At 37.8% G+C, this 22655-nt stretch overlaps 1 protein-coding gene across 9 annotated transcripts in view; it reads left to right on the forward strand.

Moving 5' to 3' along the window:
• The window catches only part of LOC104601350 (pentatricopeptide (PPR) repeat-containing protein), a 76014-nt gene that overhangs the window by 38643 nt on the left and 14716 nt on the right, over positions 1 to 22655 (forward strand). For 5 of the 9 annotated variants that reach the window (XM_088898699.1, XM_088898696.1, XM_088898695.1 and 2 more), the window contains 6 exons: positions 6843 to 6996; positions 10446 to 10505; positions 16171 to 16599; positions 17835 to 18130; positions 18781 to 18910; positions 19010 to 19765. In XM_088898699.1, coding sequence (XP_088754825.1) covers positions 6843 to 6996; positions 10446 to 10505; positions 16171 to 16599; positions 17835 to 18130; positions 18781 to 18910; positions 19010 to 19570 — 1630 coding nt within the window. In that variant the 3' untranslated portion in view covers positions 19571 to 19765. Of the gene's footprint in view, positions 1 to 6842; positions 6997 to 10445; positions 10506 to 16170; positions 16600 to 17834; positions 18131 to 18780; positions 18911 to 19009; positions 19766 to 21497; positions 21732 to 22655 lie in introns of all 9 variants that reach the window. The other 4 variants (XM_088898692.1, XM_088898693.1, XM_010264637.3 and 1 more) reach the window with 1 other exon arrangement.

The raw sequence follows: 22655 nt of genomic DNA on the forward strand, positions 1-22655 counted from the left end.
TGTGGATTGGTTGGAAGGATTTCCAAAAATACCATCTGGTGGGCTGGGATAAAATTTGTAAGTCTCTTAAAAGTGGGGGTCTGGGTATTAGAAAATTAAAGCTCTTCAGCTAGGTCCTTCTGGGTAGATGGTTCTAGAGGTTCTTTAATGAACCGAATGAGCTGTGGAGGAAGGTCATTTTTCAGAAATGTGGCATTCAAAATAATGGATGGGATGCAGTTGATTCTACTTGCCCTTATGGTTGTGGAGTGTGGAAAGGAATCTCCAAAGCTTTCCCTCAATTCCTGAAAGGGATCAGGTACATGGTGGGGAAAGGCACTAGATTGAAATTCTGGAAAGATTCTTGGTGCTCCAATGTACCCTTTTGGAAGTATACCCAAAATTATTCTCTCTAGCTGTGGATAAAGAAGCTTTAGTGGCTGATTACTTTGTCAGAGATGGGAACATGGTGACTTGATCCCTAGTATTTAGGAGGAATTTTAATGATTGGGAAGTGGTCCAAATTGCTGATCTGCTATCCAGATTGCAAAACCTGTGGCTTAATCCACAGATCCCTGACAAAAGAGTTTGGATTTGGTCCAAGTCTGGAGCCTTCTATGTGAAATCATTTTACAGTGGCCTGAGATCAGAAGAGGACAGCTCCTTCCCAGTTAAAATAGTGTGTATGTGTGTGTGTGTGGGGGGGGGGGGTGATTGCTCCATCCAAAGTGAAGGTATTTTCTTAGGTAGCTGCAGAAGAGCCTTCCAGACTGTTCGTGTGTTTTATGTAACAAGGAGGTAGAGAATTCCAATCACTTATTTCTACACTGTGAGTTCTCTCTCAGAATTTGGGTTCACTTTTTCAAGGTAATTTCCTTCCAAAGTTGCATTCCTAGATCTCTCAAATCCATGCTAGAAATCTGGAATATGGGGAATATGTGCAAGAAAGGGAAAATTAAATGGTCAACTTTGCCTCCGGCAGTTCTGTGGGTCATTTGGGCGAAAGGAAAAGAAGGATTTTTGAGCAGGAACTCTTTCAAGAAGAGCAGCTGAGAAATCTAATAGTGGAGACTCTTAGAGGCTGGTTAAGTGTTAATCCACTTTTTGAGCAGGATGTTTTCTCTCCTTTTTTGGAGGTTGATTTTTTTGGGGTGGTGATTGAAAGGTGTTAGTATGCATAGAGCCTTGTTCTACAGTGAACAGTCACACTTGTAATCCTTTTCTTTTTGATTAATACGTCTTTACTTTACCTCTTCAAAAAAACAAAAAAGGCCACATCAGAGGATGACCACTAGAATAAGGAATTTCAATAGGTTCATAAACTCTTGTGAGTTGAAGGAACTATGCTTGCTTCAGACCAGCTTCACTTGGACTATTTATCAAGCCATTCCAACCTGTTCCAAACTGGATAGATTTCTTTTCTTCCTTGGATTGGGAATCCCATTGGGAAGGGCTGGTGGCTAGAGCCTTGCCTAGAATTACCTCAGATCATTGTCCAATGAAGCTAGGTCAAGAAGTGGTGGCAAGAGACCCAACACTGTTTAGATTTGAAAGTATGTGGTTGATCCATCCCAGATTCATAAATAATTTTAAGAGTGATGGAAAGAAGAACTAACTAGGGTCAAATGGAAGGGAACGCAATTTCATAGGAGATTACAAAGATTGAAAGCTAGAACAAAGGAGTGGAAGAAAGATCATTTTGGATGGTAAGGAAGTAGTTGATCATTTAAGTGAAGAAGAGAAAGAGCAAAGGTGGAAATTGAAAATGGAATTAGAGGATACATTGTTGAGAGAGTAGATTTATTAGAGGCAGAAATCACGGTACAAATGGATAAAAGTGGGCGATGGAAATACCAAGTGTTTTCATGCTGTGGCAAATGGAAGAAGAAAAAAGAACTTTATATCTAAACTCATGAAAGATGGAGGTCACAAACCAAGAAGAGATTGCAGCTATGTTGGTGGAGCATTTAAATCAATTTATAACATAAGAGGCTGGATACTTTTTTTTCTTTGAAAAGGTAAGGTAAGATTTTATTTCAAAGAAAACAACAAAGTACAACAGATTCCTGGACAGAAGAAGCCCAGAATCAACTACAGTTACAGACTCCAAATGGACTGAGAGTTAAACAACTCAGCTACATTCAGGTGCTTAAAATCAGCAGTAACCGACACCCAGGAGATCAGCTTGCTGACTGACTGCTTAACTAGCTCATCTGGGCTTTTTGACTTGTTAGAGAAAACTCTATTGTTTCTTTCTGACCACAAGGACCACAGTACTGCTTCAGGAATTGTTTTCCAGACTATTCTTCCTTTTTTCCTCAACCCTGCCTGATTCCAGCTAAATAGGAGGTCTTTGACTGATCTCAGCATGACCCAACAAACTCCAGCAGACTTAAAAAATGCTCCCACACTCTAGAAGAAATTGAACAGTGTATACTTAGATGATCTGTACTTTCAGGCATCAGTCCACAAAGCCCACAAGCAAGGTTTGAGAGCTGCAGACTCCTCCTTTCCAGGCTGATTTTTGATAGGCACTTACTAAGCACCATAGTCCACACCAGAAAATTTGACTTAGATGGAGAAACTGCATTCCAGATCTGTTTACAGGGAAAGATAACCAGCCCAAAACTGCCAAGTTTAAATGATAAGGACTTGACTGAAAAATTACCATCCTTACTCCATTTTCATACCCACTTATCTTCACTAAGCATGTCAATATTTTGGCCCTGTAATAGATTCAGCAGATCCAACATCTCATTATGCTTGGAGGTGATCAAACTAGACTGGCCTACATTGGACAGGGACTCACAGGAGTTGCTAGAAAGAAATTTCACACATGGTCGTTAGGGAAAACCTTTGATGCCTGAACAAAGAAAATCCAGACCAAAACAACAGTTACTGATAGGGTGTCCGTAAGTGTTGAGGATCTTCAAAGGCCTAGCAGAGAGACATTAAGTGGGGATAAGCAACAAATTCCTAAGGGTGAATAGCGAGTACTAACATAGATAGGGGGATGTTCCCAACAGAAATCTACTGATGAACCTTTGCTTCAGCCTTCTCAGCATTCTTGTTCAGGTACAATGGTCATTTTGGTTTTGGATACTAACTATTAGCTTTGTGCATGTCAGCTGTCCTCTAGGTTCTCTACAGCCGTTAGTGTTGCAAGATTGTGAGATTGTTGATCAAAGGGTGAATGGAGAGATTGAGGATAAGGAAGGAGATGGGACAATTAAGTTGCTGGATGTGGAGGAAGGTAGAAGAATTTGGGAAATGATAGAGGCTCTATTTGAGGAGTTAAAGAGAAAAGAATTTGAGGGAAAAGATGACATTAATAGAATTAAGGAGTGTGGCACTGAAGTTGGGAGGGTAGAGGGGAGTGGGAGTGAAAGAGAAGTAGATAAAGCAGGTACAATGGAGAAGAAAAATGTCAAGAATGAGGATTTGGTGGATTTTTCTGGAAAACTTGGGTGTAGTGTCAAGGAGCCAATCAATGTGCAAAATTATTTAAGGAAGAATAAGGGTGAAGGAAAGGTGAGAAAAAGAAAATTGAGCGAAGTTGAAAGATTGAAGATGGACATTGAAGGAGACAAGGAGTTTAGTTTAGGAAGGGAAAGGACAAAGGAGAGAAAGTAGGAAGAGGATTAATAGGAGGGGAGTAGAGAGATATTAAGCAGGAAGATCTTAAGCTGGAATGCCCATGGTCTAGGTAGTTCCGGAAAGAGAGCAATTATTAAGGAAGTGGTTAGGAAAGAGAACCCAGATGTAATTGTCCTTCTGGAAACCAAATTGGTAGAGTTTGATAATAGGTGGGCAAGAAGTGTATGGAGGGCTAGGGGAGTGAGTTGGGCATGTCTCCATCTTGGGGTCTTTTGGGGGTATGGTTACTTTGTGGAGAGGACTGGAATTAAAGAACTTGTGGGCAAATTCATGGTATCTATAAAATTTTGGCGAGTGGAGGATGGTTTTGAATGGGAAATCTGTATGGTCCGAATGGATATAGGGAGAGGAATGAAATGTGGAAGGAATTGGGAGATATAAGAGGAATGTGAGAGGGACCTTAGTGCATTGGTGGAGACTTTAATGTGATCAGATTCATTGAATAAACAGATAATAGGAGAAAGGGTATCACCACAAGTAGGAGAAGATGCAATCAGTTTGTCAATGTGTTTGAACTTAAAGAGTTGCCTCTTATTCTTAGTAGCTACACCTGGTCCAATCCCCAAGATAGCTCAATTTGCTCCAAACTAGATAGGTTTCCTTTCTTAGTGGATTGGGAGGAGCATTGGTGTGGTTTAATGTCTAGAACTCTTCCTAGGCTTACCTCGGATGATTGACCTATATCCATCTGCAAGGAGGATTTTGTTGGTAAAGGACCGACTCCTTTTCATTTTGAGAACATGTGGTTGTGTCATCCGAGATTTATACAAAAGACTAGAGAGTGGTGGGGGGAGAGCAACCCAAGAGTTGAATGGAAAGGGATGAAATTTCACAAGAAATTGCATTAATTAAAATCAAAATCAAGTACTGGAACAATTTGGAATTTGGGAGGATTGAAGAGAGAAAGTAATCTTTGGTTAACAAAATAGATGAATTAGATAAAAAGGAGGAGAGGTTTTGAGGAAGGTAACAAAGAATCAAGGTGGTCCCTGAGTAAGCGATTGGAAGGTATTCTTCATAAGGAGGAAATAAGTTGGAGATGGAAGTCAAGGCACAAGTGGATTAAGGAGGGTGATAGGAACACAAAATTCTTCCATGCAATGGCTTGTGGTAGGAAGAGGAGGAATAATATCTCAAGATTTGTGGTTGATAGGATTTCTATGACATATTAGAATAAGATAGTTGGGGCCTTTAAAGAACATTTTAGATCAATCTATAGAAGACCTTTGAAGCAAAAAGCATGGCTTGAGGGACTTGATTGGTCGATGATCCTGGGTGAAATGAAGAATTGGTTGGAGAGGAGATTTGAGCAGGAGGAAATTAGGGAGGATATTTTCTCAATGGATAGATGCAAAGCACTAGGACTGGATGGTTTCACAATGGCTTTCTGCCAAGATTACTTGGACATTTTGAAAGAAGGTATGTTGGGAGTGCTTGAAGAGTTTTATGAAAGGGGAGTAATTAATCTAGGCTTTAATTTGATTTTCATTGCTTTGGTGCCTAAGAAAAGTGATGCAACACATCTCGTGAGTTTTGTCCCTTTGTCTTCGTGAAGTCTCTATAAAATAATTGCTAAGGTTCTATTTTTGAGGATTAGGGTTGCTCTCCCTCTCATTATCTCCTCAAATCAGGGTGCTTTTGTAAGGGGAAGGCAAATCATTGACCAAATCCTAATTGTCAATGAATGTGTAGAGGATTTCAAAAGAGCTGGAATGAAAAGATTTGTTTGTAAATTGGATTTGGAGAAATCTTATGATATGGTGGATTGGTCCTTTTTATTGGAAGTTTTGAGGAGCTTTGGATTTGGGGGGAGATGGTGTAAATGGATTAGAGGATGTGTTAAGACCTGTCATTATTCTTTATTGGTGAATGGAATTATGGTGGATTTCTTCTTGGCCTTGAGAGGGATTAGGCAAGGAGATCCCCTCTCTCCTTTTCTATTCACTTTGATAGTTGAGGTCCTTGGAATGCTTATTATTAGGGTAGATTTACAAGAGTTGTTAAGGGGCTAGAAAAATGGTCATGGCAGTGTTCTAGTTGCACACTTGCAATTTGTAGATGATGCTTTGCTTTTTTGCGAAGGAGGAAATAGAAACTGGGTTAGGAATCTCAAGTTGACTGTATAACTTTTTGAGTTAATTTCCAACCTTAAGGTGAATTTTGACAAAAGTTGTATTGTAGGTATTAACATGGAAGAAGGGGAGATACTGGAGTATGCTAACATTTGGGTTAGTGATGTGTCATATTGGCCACTGAGGTATTTAGGCTTCCTTTGGGAGATAATTCAAAAAAGAGTAGCTTTTGGGGTCCTGTAGTAGAAAAATTTGTCAAGAGACTATTTATCAAAAAAAAAAAAAAGATTTGTCAAGAGACTCACATCTTGGAAGAAAAGCTATCTATCTTTAGGGGGAAGAATCACACTGATAAGAGCCACATTGGTCAATTTGCCTGTGTATTTGATGTTTGTTTTTTAAGATGCCAGTGAGTGAGTAAAAAATTGGAAAAGTTGGTGAGGGATTTCTTGTGGGATCCAGGGATTTTACAAATATTATTATTTGTAAAATAAATTCAATATATCATATTGATATGTTTATCATATGTAGATAATTAGCTTTTTTATTTTTTATTTTTCTTTATTTTAGGGAAATACAAAATGGACCTGGGTTAAATCTGAATCAGATTTTAGATCTCTAGATCTGATTGAATTTTGGATCTTGGGTTTCAATGTTCAATAATTGGATGGGATTCAGATGTGGCTGGATCCGACCTGACTACAGCCCTAGGACCAATTACTAACTTCTTCTTGGACAACTTTATTTTTGGTAAGCTAGGGTCTTTTGTCCTTGTTTTCTTCCTAATTAGTAGGAAAATGAACTTTTGAAAGGAGAAGTAGCAATACACTGAATAAAATACATTGGTGGGGCCAGATCTTGTTTAGTCCAGTTACTAACTGGGTTGCTATGTCTGCTTGGGTTGAGCATGTCTGAATCTAGGTTTAAATCAGCTTGCTGATGGGTCTGATTCTTGGGTTGACTGGTTCCAGGTTTAGAGGCTTAATTTTATTTTGCTTTTGATTCTTTTTTCATTATGTGCTTTTCTTAGTGGCTTCTCAAAATATATTGTAACATGCATATCTTGGGTGGAGATATAAGATTCCTCTTAGGTCCTTTCTGATGCTAATTTTTCTTTTGGAAATAAAAATGCAGTCAAACCTGTAATATGGATCGAGCTGAAGAGCTGGTAAAAGAGATGGAAGAAGAAGGGATTGATGCTCCCATTGATATATATCATACCATGATGGATGGTTATACAAATATTGGCAATGAGGAAAAATGTTTGATAGTGTTTGAAAGACTTAAGGTATGCTCTTTAGAAAAGACATTTGTTGGTTTTGTGATGCAGGGGCTTGTTTTGTATATACATCATTTAATTGTTATTTTAAAGCTGTTTGGTAATGAAACGGGGAAATAAACATTCTACTGAAAGGATGTGCAAATGTACCTCTACCTCAATTGTATCTTTGTTGTTTTGCTTCTCTGTATTTTAGCATTTGTAAGAAGTGAAAGAGCAGGCAAAATTAATGATCTTGTCCTAATGCCTGAAACAATACCACAAGATCAGTTTATTACTTTGTTGTCAGTTTACTGTTACTGTCATTATGCTGTCAGCATGCTCATTTGTTTTTATTTTTTCTTTTATTAGAGTGTGCTGCCAAGGGTAATATTGTAATTATCTCTTATTTTTTTATCACCCAAACCTTTCTCTCTTCTCCTCTTCTTCCTGTCACTTTTCTATTATTTTTTGGATGAAAACATGGTATCAGAGCTGGTTGTTGTGCTCTAGGAGCATTCAGATCGTTCTTGCCCAGAATTCTTTGTTTTTGGACTGTGGAGTGAAGGATCTCTAATTGGCCTGATCAGATCAGTTTATTTCTCCTCTTCTGTTCTCTCTTGGTTGTAACACTAAGTTGATTAAGTGGTGACAGTTTGATGCAGTGAAGTTTTCTCATTGGGTGTGTACTTTCTTACTTGTATGGGTAAGGAGTTGTGTGACTCCTTTGTAGGGTATATGTGGGCTAATTATCCTTGCCACGTGGTGTATGTGACTGGGAGTGATTAGGTCCTAGTGTATGTGGACTCGAAACAATTACAATTTACTGTACAGCTATGGTTTCTTAGTTTTGGCAGTTCGGTTGACCTTTGTTGAGCAGCTCAGTTGCTGTTTTGTGCCTTTCTTTGTGAATGTAGCAGTTCAGTTGCTGTCAGCATACTTTCTTATTTGTTTTTATTTGTTCTTTTATTAGAGTGTGCCACCAGGGGTAATATTGTAACTCTGTCTTATTTTTTTTATCACCCTAATATAAATAGAAGGGGTGCCGCCAGCCTATCTTTTTGCCTCCCAAACCATCCTCTCTTCTTTTCCTTTCCTTCTCTTCTTCCTCTCACTTTTCTATTATTTCATGGATGAAAACGTGCTTCTTATTCATTTATAAAAAAAAAATGCTTCTTATTCTACTCAGCAAGATAGATTATTACATAATTGTTAAACAGTGTGTATATTTTCTGGTTTCATCAGTATTCAGGTTTAAGTAGGACTCTTTTAGGGGTGGGGGGGTTGTGTATTCTATTTTATTATATTTTTGTTTATGTCTTGGTTATGGAGGATATGCAACCAGGGATATACTAGTCTGTTGTTGCTACTGTAAGTTGGTATAACTAATGGGAATGTGGATCACACCTTAAAGTTCTTCTCTTCAACCTATTTTCTTGTCTTCTTTTCTATATTTCTTTCCGTCTTTCTACTGTGATAGATCTAAATCAGTTTTATCAGACCAAAAAATCTACAAATAATTAATCAAATTGGCATCAGAGTAATTGACTCCAGGGTGAAGCCAATTTAGCTATATGATCAATGAGATCTCAAAGGGATGATCAATATACACAGTTGGCGGGTTTTAGGAAGGCTTTTGTATGAAGACTTGGATGGTTGTTGCCATTCAAAAAAAACAAAGAAAAGAAAGAAAAAGACTTGAATGGTTGTTCCTGCTCTTGGAGATTTATCCAGAAGACAGGAAAGCTAGATATTTTTTTGCAAATTTTTTTAGAACATTCCTGAGCAATTATGAAGATGGTGTTGAGGTATTTATAGACTCATTGGGTCTTCCTAGCTGGGCGATTTTGTTTCTAAGAAGTTTGGGGCTTACAGAGTGAGCATCCCTCTACTTTTCTCGTGTCTACAGGGTTGATCTCTTGTACTTTGTACTTTGGGGGTGGGGCTCTCAGGGAGCAGGAGCAGGTGTGGGCTATGTACTTTCTTGATGTTTTTTTTTTTTTTTTTTCTGCATTGCTATGTATATCTGAATGTATACCCATTTCCTACTATAAGATAAAATTTGATTTGTTATTAATAAAAAGGGTATTTGTTTCCTAAGTTGTTTCAATTAGTTGAAGTGTCAAGTTTACTATGTGAGAATTGTCGGTTGCAATATTTTAAAAACTGGAGACTGGCTTGGTTTTCTTTCTAGTAACAGGTCATCAGTTTGACTATTCAGGTTGAATGGGTGAGACCGTTAAGTAGTGAAATATGGACTCTTATATCAAGATATTAGATTATATTCATGTATACAAATAATATGAGAGGGGATTGGTTAAAAGAGGATGGTAACAGCCATCCTGCCAGGATGCTGTCACTTTGCTCTAGTTTCTGCTATTGTCGTTTCCACATGATTCATCCCTTCATTGGTAAGTCTCCCCCCCCCCCCATGCTACCAATCTCACTAGGAAATATTGGCTCCTACCTGTCTATATATATGACAGTAAAACCTGCAAGTCACAACTATCAGCATCATCATATTATTCTTGGTCATCATGTTGTTGTCATCACAGTTTCATCATCGTAATGTCATTATATCAACAACATCAGAACCATTTGGGGACATAATGCATGTATATGAAGCCTGGTATGCATTTCAAAATTGGAACCAATTGAAACATGATTATGAAGTTTAAACCTTCTTGTCAAATATTAACAAGATTCCACATGAATTAATAGGTTTGGACCAAACACTGGCACATACAGAGATTGTATGAGAGGGTCTTCTCTTCATTTTACTGATTAGAAGAGAAAGAAAGAGAGAGAAAGAAAAATGACGATGAGTCTGTTTTTAGTATGTTTGGATTTTTTGATCATGTTGTCTGAAAAGAGAATATTGCAGAATGTACTTTAGAAATTATTATCATAATTATTGTTATTGTCTGTAACAAGCGGGATTTTATCAAAATATTTAACAAAGGAAAAGAAAGGATGCTAAAATTGCCACCTGAAAAAAATAAAAACATACAAGAAATGTATGCCCCTAAATGCTATCCTAATCCTTCTCAAAGATGACTTTGTTTTCAAAGGGAATATACTATGGATTCTCCATGCTGTTCTTTGGAACTAGTGCTTCCATGTTTGCTGCTTTGGTAGCAAATATAACCTACTATTGTTATTGTTGCCCTGTAAGCTATGTTGCAGGGGCACTTCAAATGGCTGCACATTGTGTCATCAAAGACTTGAATTTTTAGGTTGTATGATCTGATGATCTGATGTGGTGACGCTTTGCCTACTACCATGTCCTTGACATGTCTGTGTAACATAGCTGTAAAGTGCTGTACACTTTAACTTAGAAAGCCTTGTATTATATGATGTCAGAAGAAGGCCAGCTAATTTAAATGATTCCTCAAGATAATTGATTAATATTATAGATGTTATTTTATTTTTCATTCTTTAGTCATTTGCTCTGATCTTTTCTATAAACATTGCTGCAGGAATGTGGTTTCAGGCCTTCAGTAATAAGCCTTGGTTGCCTTATCAATCTTTATACAAAGGTAAGAGGAATTTTCTTTTTCAATTCAATTGTGAAGACTTTGATCATCTTATGATATATTAGTTAAACTTCTGTTGTTTCTATTTGTATTATGGCAAGTGCTGTCAAATGCATAGCCCTTTGATTAATTACTATTGCTATAAAACAACCTTGTATTTTTTCTTCGTTACCTTTTCTTAATAATGAGAAACAATTTGAAATAACCAAGTCGACCTCTAGAACTGTTGGTCCTAGAACCAGAAATAAATAGGCCTACTTCTCAATTGAATCAAAATTCCAATCTGAACTAAAACTCATATTGATGTTTTGTTTGAAAAATCCGAGAATCCAGATTGCATTGTAAGAAAAAAAAAGAATCTAGAAAGAAGAATAAATCTTTTTTTATTGAACATGTTTGTTCATTTTTACTACTTATTATATGAATTTCTACTCTACTTTCTCGGAGTTCATTCTCTGGGCAACTCCGTTTAAATCATTCTGGTGGATTCCTTCTAATCTCTTTATTTGATGATTTAATTGGAGCCAAAGGCCGCAGCCCCCATGTTCAACCTAAAATCAGGGTGACATTTGGTTGTCAACTAGGTCAGCCTAGGCAATAAGAATTTTATAAAATAAAGAACCTACTCTTGGTTAGTTCCCTAGTTTTATATACCATTCAGCATGAATTTAATTGAAAAAACAGCAATTTTTTATTAAGAACATTAAATTTCCTCTTAATACATGGCAAATCATCATATCTAAACGATAAAAATATCTTAAATATATTAATTTCATAGCAACTAAAGGAGGTTATAACTTTGTATGATAAAAGTTAAAGATGGAAACTCAGAGAAAAAGAAAAAGTGCAACTGTTGTTTAATTTAATGTGTGTGCTAGTGGCACTTCTTTCCAGTGACAAGATGGAGAAGAAAAGGTTTCTTTTGGAGGCTTCTAAGTTTAAAGGAGAAACAAACCTGAAAATTAGAGAGAATAAACAAGCAGCAGTTATTTTGGATCTGGTGGCTCTGAAATGGTTCAAAGGATTCATAGATGGTTTGATCTTCTCAGTGAAGAAAGAGAACTAGAGGAACAAGATAGATAGAGGAGAAAAGCAGTTCCTGCTTGAGTGTAGAAGAAACAGCAGGCGTTGGTATATTACCTTATCAGAATTTTTTGGCCAAGGAAATAGACTTCATGATTTGCCTACCAGAGAGTAGGCTAAATGGATGAAAGTGGCTAACGTCATTGAATATTTCCAGTTGAAATACGAAGAGGTAAGAGAAAATGGAATACCAAACATCCTGGAGAAGAATCTCGAATAAACATAGATAAAGGGAAGAGAGTTGAAGAGGGAGGGAGAATGAAAGTGAAGAAGAAGAGTGTGTCATATCTACTTCTGTAACAATACTGAAGATCCTATGGGAAGGAGGAAAGAACGACTGGGAAGGGAGGATGGTTATTGTTAACAAATGTTATTTTATATATGTATAGTACCGCAGGGGTACTATTGTACTTTTCCTTTTCTTTATGTTTAGTTGTTGTCGCCCTAGTATAAATATAACATACTGCGCCGCCTGCAGTTTATCTTTTTGGGCTCTCAGTCCTCTCGTCTCTCCTCTCCTCTCTCCCTTTCTCTCTTCTTCCTGTACAACATGGTATCAGAGCAGGACGTCCAGATCTGAAAGGTGAAGTCGAGCAGTCTGTCTTTTCCTTTTCCAGCATGTAGAAGACTTTGTTTCGAGGGTGACAGACTTTCAGAAGTTATCATCTGCTGTTCGGCTGCCCTGATGTTCGACTGAAGTAACCTTCTTTTACTTTGTTCTCATCTGCTGTTCGGCTGTCCTGATGTTCGACTGAGGTACCTTTTGTTTACTCTCTTCTCCTTTCTGGCCGTGTGCCTGTGCTGGACCTGTTCTAGGTCTGCCAATTGGATGTGAGGTGAGCTGCACCTCTTTCTTTTCCTTTTTTTTTGTGGGGTTGTTTGATCCCTGTGAAACCGTAGGTCGTAAGGACCTTGTTTATGTGCTGCAACAGCAGCTTTTTGGTGGACTGAAGGTCTGGAAGTGGCTGGTACCTTCTGTAACAACTTTTTAAGGCTGTGTTCCTCTTTTGGGTGTTGCTTTTGAATCTGAAATCATGAGTGGTGAAGATTCTGCTACATCCGGAGTTTCCTCAATGCTGAATGGAATGAGTGGGGGTGTGGACCTATCCTTTCCCATGGCTGTTGTCCCTCTTGATGGTTTAAATTATTTAGAGTGGTCAAGAGGGATCAAGCTATACATCATTGCAATGGGGAAGATAGGTTATATTAATGGGAGAATAAAAGAACCACATTCTGGGAGTGCTGAATATGATAGATGGAATCAGGAAAACAGCATGGTTATGTCTTGGCTTTTAATCTCTATGCAACCTCAAATAAGGAGGAATTTCATGTGGGTTGAAACGGCAAATGAGATCTGGGAACAAGAAAAATCAACATATTCAGAACTGCGACACTATGCAAAAATCTACCAACTACAGGCAGAATCGTCTACTTGTAAACAGGGGGAGAGGTGTCTATCTGTATATTACTCTGACTTGACTTCTGTCTTGAAGGAGTTGGATCATTATCAGAGTGGGGAATGGAAGTGTGATGAAGATGCAAAACTGTACAAAAAACTCGTCTCCCAGCAGAGAGTGTTTGCTTTCTTACATGGTTTGAACCCTACATATGAGTCTATTAGGGTCCAGTTCCTCGGTTCTAAGGATCTTCCATCAGTCTAAGAAGTTTATGCTCTTGTACAATTTGAAGAAAGCAGAAGGAATTTGATGAACAGTTCTGGTGGAGATGCAGTTGTGTTGGCCGCGAAAGGGAGTGTTACTACTAGTGGAGGAAATTCTTCCAAGAAAGGAGATCTTCAGAAAAAAAATAGATGACAAAGATAAATTGTGGTGTACTCATTGCCAAAAGCCCTGACACACCCGAGATACATGCTGGGATCTTCATGGAAAGCCGAAATGGGCTCAAGATCTGAATAAGAAGCAAAGTTCAGATGTGAATAAAAGGTCAGGACAGCAAGGTACAAAGAAACACACTATGGCCAACATGGCTACTCGAGAGAATCAGCCCCCCATCCATACTGTGACTCAGACACATTTATCTGGATCCGACCCAAGGGAGGATATTATGAATTCCTTCCGTGACCATTTAGAGCTCTATGGTAGAGCAACTCGTCAGATGGATGCTCCTCCCTCAACCTCATTTGCGTCTACATCAGGTAACTCTGCCACAATTTTCCATGTTGCTTCTCATACCCTTGACTCTCCATGGATCATTGATTTTGGACCGTCAAAACACATGACGGGTATGTCCTCTTACTTTCAAACCTATCACCTTCTTTCTGGAAGAGACAAGGTGAGACTAGCTGATGGATCATATGCTTCCATAGCTGGTCAAGGAACTGTCTCTCTTCCCCTTGGCCTTACCCTCTCTGATGTTTTACATGTTCCAAAATTTCCCATTAATTTGTTCTCTGTTAGTAGTGTTACTAATTCCTTAAACTGCTTAGTTACCTTTTTCCCTTCTTACTGTGTGATCCAGGATCTGGCCTCGGGGAGGACGATTGGTAGAAGACGTATGGTTGATGGACTTTACATGCTGGAGAATAAGGCTGGTCTTCATGTTATAGAGTCTAAGAGTCAGTCCTGTAAGAGTCAAGTTTATTTATGGCATTGTCGCCTTGGTCATTTATCTTTTAAGTCATTGAAAGTGGTGTTTCCAGATCTGTTTAAGTCAGTGTCCGTTTCAGATTTCTCTTGTCAAACGTGTCAATTGAGTAAACATTGTAGAATTCATTTTCTTCCAAAAAATAGTAAATCTAAATTTCCTTTTCACATTGTTCATTCTAATGTGTGGGGCCCTGTTACTTTACCATCTGAGAGTGGTTACAAGTATTTTATCACCATCATAGATGATTATTCTAGATATACTTGGGTATATCCCATGCGAACCAGGAAGTACCAAAAATTATCCAAGATTTTCAGCGGATGGTCTTCACTCAATTTCAAACTGAAATCCAAATTTTTCAGTCAGATAATGTGAAAGAGTATTTTCATAGTGATCTCACGGAATTCTTTGCTTCGCGTGGTTCACTTCACCGTAGCTCTTGTACCCGAACACCACAACAAAGTGGTGTTGCTGAACGAAAGAACCGCCATCTCCTTGAAGTGGCCTGGGGTTTATTACTCCATATGAATGTCCCCAAACGTTTTTGGCTTGGGGCTATTCTTTGTTCTACCTACCTCATTGATCGTATGCCCTCTCGTTGGTTAGAGTGCAAAGCCCTACATCAGCTTCTCTTCCCTAAGGCCCCCCTTCTTCTCATTCCTCCTCGCGTATTTGGTTGTCGGTGCTTTGTCCAAAATCTGTCTCCCACTCATGGGAAATTGGATTCTTGTGCTATTCCTTGCATATTCCTGGGGTACTCCTTCACTCAGAAGGGATACCGTTGTTTTGGTCTTGTTTCTCAGAAATTCTATGTTTCCATGGATGTCTCTTTCTTTGAGAATGAGCCTTTTTTTCCCTGTTTCTCCTCAGGGGGAGTGTAGGAATGAGGAGTGTAGGAATGAGGAGAAACTGGTTCAGCTCCCTCCTCTTCCTGATCCTCCGCCTTTTCGTGTCTTCTTCCGTCGTCGCAAAGGCCAACCAAATTCAAGAGCTGTGGAGAATCTAGAAGTTGTACCTCCAGTGCCATCAAACTCCTCGGGGGCGGATCATACTCACTCAGGTACCTTGGTTCCCAATGATGTCCCTGACCCCATTACAATTGATACCTCTATTGCTAATGACCTTGACCTTTCTATTGCTCATAGGAAAGGTGTTAGATTGTGCACCACTAAACACCCCATTTCCCACTTTGTTTCCTATGAGAACATTTCACCCTCTTTTCGTGCATTTCTTACTTCCATTGATAGTGTCCCAATCCCTAAGAATGTGGCAGAAGCTCTTTCAGTACCCGAATGGACAGATGCTATGAAGAAAGGAATTAATGCCCTTCATAAAAATGGCACATGGGAACTTGTAGATCTTCCTAAGGGACTCATCACTTCTGTAAGCATGCTATGAAACATATAGAAATGTAACCAAAGCCTTCAAGATCCACCAATATAGGCCTAAAGAAGCTCGGACTTCTGCTGTAATGTACTTAATTTGTTTTATGGTCATGTGGTTTTATTATTGATAAGGACGGATTGTCATATTTGGTCATGCTTATCTTAAAAATTTACTTGGTAGGGGATAAAGTAGTCAACATAAAAGTTACCAATTGGTCAGACAACTTGTTCTTTGAAAGGAACTCAATTCAATTAAGAAGATTTCTTTTCTAGTTTCCTATAAAAAAGATTCTTTTTTCTAGTTTTGGCAGAAAAGCTTTAAAGTTTTTTTTGGGAAACCCTCTATAGGATTTTCTCTTTCTTTCTTGTACTACACTAAGCTACTATTTGGAGGGCTTTATAAAGTTACACAGCATTTATTATTATTATGATTATGATTATCATTATCATTCTCATCAAGTATGCTACAAGTGCATGCCTTTTCTAACTGTTTAGTCCTTACATGCTCTTGTTCTATCATTTGTCTTGATACATGTAGTTTTTTTTATGTTGATATTTAAATACTCATGTGACTCCATGTACATACACTTTTTCAGATTGGAAAAGTATCCAAAGCCTTGGAGATTGGGAAATTGATGGAATCATGTGGCATAAAACATAATATGAAGACCTATTCCATGTTGGTTAATGGGTTTTTGAAACTAAATGATTGGGCAAATGCATTTGCGATTTTTGAGGATGTGGTGAAAACAGGATTAAAGCCTGATGTGGTGCTCTACAATAACATTATTAGAGCATTCTGTGGGATGGGTAACATGGATCGAGCCATTCGTATTGTCGAAGAAATGCAGAAAGAGAAGCATAGGCCTACTTCCCGGACATTTATGCCAATCATACATGGTTTTGCAAAAGCTGGAGAGATGAGAAGAGCCCTACAGGTTTTCAATATGATGAGGCGATGTGGATGCATTCCAACTGTGCACAATTTCAATGCTCTAGTTCTTGGCCTTGTTGAAAAGAGACAGGTAATTTTACTTGAGATAAAGGTGTTAAGCCTGGGCAATTTTACTAAAATGTACATGAAATACTTCTAGCTATGTGAAAATGCTCATGGACATTGACTTTCCAATCAATGCATAGTCTCCTGCCTGCTTATAAAGCAACAATAACAAGCAGATATTAACTCCTTACCATAAGTTTCCTTCTTGGTCCATTTTCAGTGACTTATTTGACTGTTCAATCAAGTATTGACCTCTATTGATTGGACATTAGAACAATGAGCATACAAACAACATGTATGCATGTATCGATAAAAGAAACTTTTTTCCATATCAACAAAAATGTACAAGGTGTACTTCAAGGAGAGTAGAAATAGAAGAAAGATGAATAAAATTACAATATAAGCTGCTATGTCAAGGGTCCCTTTCAGCACCACATACATATGTATGTATGTATGTATGACCAAGAATCAGACATCGACTTTGCACATCTAGGCACCCAATGTTTTTCTGCCTGTAATGTTATACACAGTGATCTGGATTCCCTTATTCTATGTCTAAGTCTGCATGGTCCTTCCATTTCTTCCCTCAGCCAGCTAAAAATTGTTTTCAAGTCTTCTTCCACCGCCTGTCCTGATATTATGATTGTAAAGCTAGTTTCAGTCCTTTGTATCACTGCCTGTAGTTCAACAACTATGGAATTTGCATTTCCATTACATCTTGAAAACACTATCAAGATATTTCCAAAATGATTTCTGAAAACATCACCAATTCCTTTTCTCTAGTCATATTCAAGAAGTTAATAAAGCTAGGGGATCTTATGTCTCCTTTTGTTTTCTTGTTGTTGTTATTTTGTTCTTATTTATTGTAGATGGAGAAGGCCCTTGAAGTAGTTGATGAGATGTTCATGCTGGTGTAAATTCTAATGGGCATACCTATACAATCATCATCCATGGTTATGCTTCCCAGGGATGTTGACATTCCAATGAATGCATAATCTCTTGTTTGCTCATGAAGCAACAAAAACAAGCAGATGTTAATTCCTATCCTTAGGTTTCCTTTTTGGTCTATTTTCAGTGACTTCTTTGATTGTTCAATCAAGGGTGGCCACCATCAATTGGACATTTTAGAAGTTAGAACAATGAGCATACAAACAGCATGCACCATAGACACTATTCATATTCAAGAAATTAACAGAGCTATTGCAATTTGTCTCTCCTTTTGTTTTCTTGTTGACATTATTATGATCTTATTTATTGCAGATGGAAAAGGCTCTTGAAGTAGTTGATGAGATGTTGCATGCTGGTGTAAATCCTAATGAGCATACCTATACAACCATCATGCATGGTTATGCTTCTCAGGGAGATACTGGAAAAGCCTTTGAGTATTTCACCAAAATAAAAGAGGAAGGGCTAGAGCTTGATGTTTTTTCATACCAGGCACTACTCAAGGCATGTTGCAAGTCAGGCAGGATGCAAAGTGCTTTAGCAGTAACAAGGGAAATGAGTGCTCAAAAAATTCCAAGAAACACCTTTGTCTACAACATATTAATTGATGGGTAGGATAACTTTACATTGTATAGAATAATTTCCTTTTATAATTAAAGGAAAATTTATTAATGAAAAATGAAGATACAAAACCAGGTTATAGTGAATCACCAAAAGAGCTAAAGCGAAAAAAGAAAAAAAATTACATCCATCCCTTCCCTATATGGTAGTACCTTCCCTTGCAAATCCATATGAAGCATAAAACCCCTCTTTTAAACTAAAATGCCAAGCATGAAGCTCCTTTAAACAACTAGCCAAGAACAACCTTCTTACAAAAGTAACACCCAGAAACCAGCTTCTTTCATTCATCTGGTTCAGTTGCAATCACTCTCATCCCTATGAAAGTAACCACCCTTTCTCATGGCACTGAACAGAATGGAATGGCAAAACAGGATTCATGTAGCCAACCCCATACAGTTGGGACAAGGCTTTAGCCTCAGCTAACCACCTCCCCTACCTTTCACTTGATTTTTTTTCCAATTGCATTTCACTTGAAACTTTAACTGTATTGTCTATCCCCTTTCCCCTTCTACCCCAGCTTCTGCATCTGCATCTCTTTGTTTATTACATACCTCCTATATGTGTCTCTGTACTCAAAGTTAGCTTTCTTAGATTAGTTGTTCTCCCATATTTATCCATGTATAGTATTTCTGTTATGTAGGTGGGCTCGAAGGGGTGATGTATGGGAGGCTGCTGATCTGATGCAACAAATGAGGCAAGAAAGGGTTCTTCCTGATATCCACACCTACACCTCTTTCATAAATGCATGCTGCAAGGCTGGAGACATGCAGGTATGTCCCTAGGTGATTAGTCAAACTATTCATGTGTTATATTTTATCAGAAAATATATTTGTACAGTTCAACTTCCAAGGAAAGAATTCTGTGTGCAGAGAGCAACTAAGACAGTTGAGGAAATGGAAGTTATTGGAGTGCAGCCTAATGTGAAAACATATACTACACTGATACATGGATGGGCCCGTGCCTCCCTCCCAGAGAAGGCTTTGAGATGCTTTGAAGATATGAAGTCGGCCGGTTTGAAGCCTGACAAAGCTGTTTACCATTGTCTGATGACATCATTACTTTCAAGGGCTACTGTTGCTGAAGAATACATTTACTCAGGAATTCTGTCTGTTTGTAAAGAAATGGTAGAACTAGGGTTGACTGTTGATATGGGGACTGCGGTTCATTGGTCAAAATGTTTACGCAAGATTGAGAGGACAGGTGGCGAGCTTACAGAAGCCTTGCAAAAGACCTTTCCTCCTGCTTGGAACTCATACACCACTACTAATAAAAATTATGGTCAGATGGCCAGAGATGATGGTGCATATTTGAGCGATGATAATGGTGTACATTATGAGAGTGAGAATGATGTTGGCGAATATGATGATGACAGTGATGATGAAGAGGATGGAGAGAATGATGATATAAGTGCCCACAGATTCTGTTTTTAGTTGACAAGCAACAGAAAGGGCACAATGATGTTTTGCATTGACATGTTGTGAATTACATTAGAGCAATACAAGATGAGTTCCATATTGCTTCAATATCCAGTGTAAATTCCATATCTATGCTGTGTCCTGACCATATCTGGATTACATGTCCATGTGGCTGTTTGCTGTAAATGAAAGTCCCAGCTCTAATCTTAGGTATGGATCTGAGAAAACTTGAAAATTTAAGTTATTTCTTTGAGTTTTATATGCTACTTGTTATGCACCTATATTGGATTCTTGTTTCATTACCAAAAAGGAAATTAGATACTTGTTTTTTTTTCCAATAAGACTTCACCAAGTGGTTATTGTTTTCCATTAACTTTCAATGAAATATGGTTTCTTTGCTAACTGGAATATACTCATTTTTTTGAGGCATTTTGTTATTTTAGGTAGTTTATGTTTCTTGGAGTGATTTCAAAACATTTAACTAAGCCAGAAGAAAAATGTTTCTGTGAAGATATTGGGAAGTTGTGCTATCCTTTCTTGGGTGTTCTGTACATGTTTCAGAAATTACATCTTTAATGCTGGATCTGAATGTTGGGTCTCTTAAGAGGCTGTTTGAGAAACTGAACTGAGTGACCGAGTGACTTATTGCTTTTTTTTCTAGTCCACTATCAAACAAGCTAACAAGTCATCAGCCACTTAAGCCATTATCAAATAGCCCCTAAGTTGATTGGAGTGGACAGTTTTAGGAAGCTTCTGTTTGCTCCAGCATGTTTCTACTGAGAGGTCTACAAAACTGTGGAAGAACTTGAAACGTTTCAAAAATGAAAGCTGAATGATTTTCTTTTGATGCATAACAGAATATTTATCAAAGAAGAAAGGACATATCAATAAGAGGTGTTGGGACAATAAGATAAACTTTGTATATACAGTACTAACTAGTTCCACTATATCCCCAAGAAAATTATGTCCACTCCCTTAAAATTAGGTAGAATGACAGTCCAATCAAGAATCCCAAAATAAAAAGGAAAATCCCATGTCAGCCATAGATGCCTAAAAGTGTTTCTTCCAATCATGTCAAAGGCCCTTCAATTTCTTTTCTTCCATGCCCTTCACAAAAAGGGTCACAGTCCAAAAATCTTCACATGAGAGCCACCCAAATGGCCATCCATGTGATATCTCATGGTCATTTCTCACATTAAATCTTTCTGACACTCTCATTAGCTTCCCCACACATGCACACATTGATTATCAAAGGTAAAACCTCTCTCCAAAGCTACTGTCCAAGCAAACACCTTGGCTCTTGGAATCATTAAGTTCCCAAAATTCAGCATCAAGCAGAGAGTTCTCTGCCTATTTTCTAACCATGACCAGGAATCCAAGTTGCATGCCCAATTTGAAGAAATTACACTGAATCCAGGACTCTTCAAATTTTAACAAATGCTCAACCTGAGCCTACCCAAGTTGTACACCTAACTATGGAATTATTGAAGAACTTCATATAGACTTGGCCCTTGGAGCATTCCTTTCACCAACAAGCTTTCAGATCAAACAGCATAAGAATATTAAACACACCTTTCCATCTCTTTGTCAACAAGTAAGCATCACCGTATCTTCATAACATGGACTGTCATCATGTCCTTGGAATAAGGCAATAAAGCCTAGGTCAGAGATCATTACATAAAAAAACTTTAATTGTGTTTCAGTTAAATTGAAGGCAAAATTTACTGGAAAGCAGCTATCCATGCAGTTAGATATATGGGCAGTTTGAAGAAAACAGGTGCATTTTTGAAAACAAGCATGAGTCCTTTGATACTCTAAGGGGAAGATTCTATTCCCTTTTAAACTTATGCTCTTCATTTTCTAAACTAATGGGTATTGACTGCTAAGGATTTCTTAGAAGAAATTTACTGGGGATGCATCCCCCCCCCTTTTTTTATTGCAGTATTATGTGGGTCTTTGATGGTCTGACTGGGGATGCCAATTCTGCCAAAGCTGAAGAAGTGGCTCTTCTCATGGGGTAAGGGTTGCTAAATACAGGCAGTTCATCCCTTGGATTATTGAGGATTATTCTGCCAACACTATTATTTGGAGTATTACCTGAGAAAGAGACCACGGAGACTGGCATATTATCTTAATGACATTAAAGAGATCATTTCGCTTATCTATGTCAGACTAGGTGGGTTCCAACTCAAGTCAACCATTGAAAGGACACTCTTTATACGCCATATCTTCTTACCCTTGTAATTTTTTTAATGAGGAGTTATTTCTGATCTTTTATATATGGTCATGCATCCTCTGATGTACACTTTTTGCCTATAATGATAGAATATTAGTTACCATTTCTCTCCAATAGAAAAGTTTCAGTGGCCTTGAGAATCTTAAGTTGTGAGCTTTCAGGATGGACCAGAAATTGGAAGTTTTAAAGGGCTTCTTCATCCCAGCCCCTTGTCTTTCCTAGGGGAAACCTGTGGATACAGATATTACGTGCTTTCCTAACAAATTCAGAATTTGGATTCCTTGAAGTTAAGGAGTGAGATATCAATATCAGTATGTCTATCAATAAATCAATTTTAAGAGTTATATTGTTTTTAAACATGGAAATCATGCATCAATTGTTGGAGATATAAACTTAAGAAATGAAAGTAAATTTTACAGATACATGGGGATACTAGTTCTAGTATTTGAAATATTAAAAATAATAAGAAAATGTAAAAGAAAAAATACACTTTAACCATCTACAAATTTAGGAGCTATAATGCATGTATGAACAAAATGTAGATATAGAGGTTTCGCTTTTAATTGTTGATATTAATTTCATCATTGGTTACTTCACTTAATGATTGTTTAGTAACTATACCAGTACTTTTATTTGTATCAACTAATTTATGACTTGTCCACATTTATTTGCACTTTAAAACAAACTAATTTCCAAAAATAGACTATTTTTTTAATTTATTCAAACTGAAACATATTCCCTTCATAAGAAAAACAGGGCTAGAGGACTCATTAAAACCGTATAGTCCTCCATGTGCCCACAAGGAGATTAATTTAAACAAAAATCAGCTTGGATCATGATTGATTACATATTTAAACAGTGATG

The sequence above is a fragment of the Nelumbo nucifera genome, chromosome 2, assembly GCF_055504915.1.
Source record: "Nelumbo nucifera cultivar China Antique chromosome 2, China Antique-T2T, whole genome shotgun sequence".
Taxonomy (NCBI): Eukaryota; Viridiplantae; Streptophyta; class Magnoliopsida; order Proteales; family Nelumbonaceae; genus Nelumbo; species Nelumbo nucifera.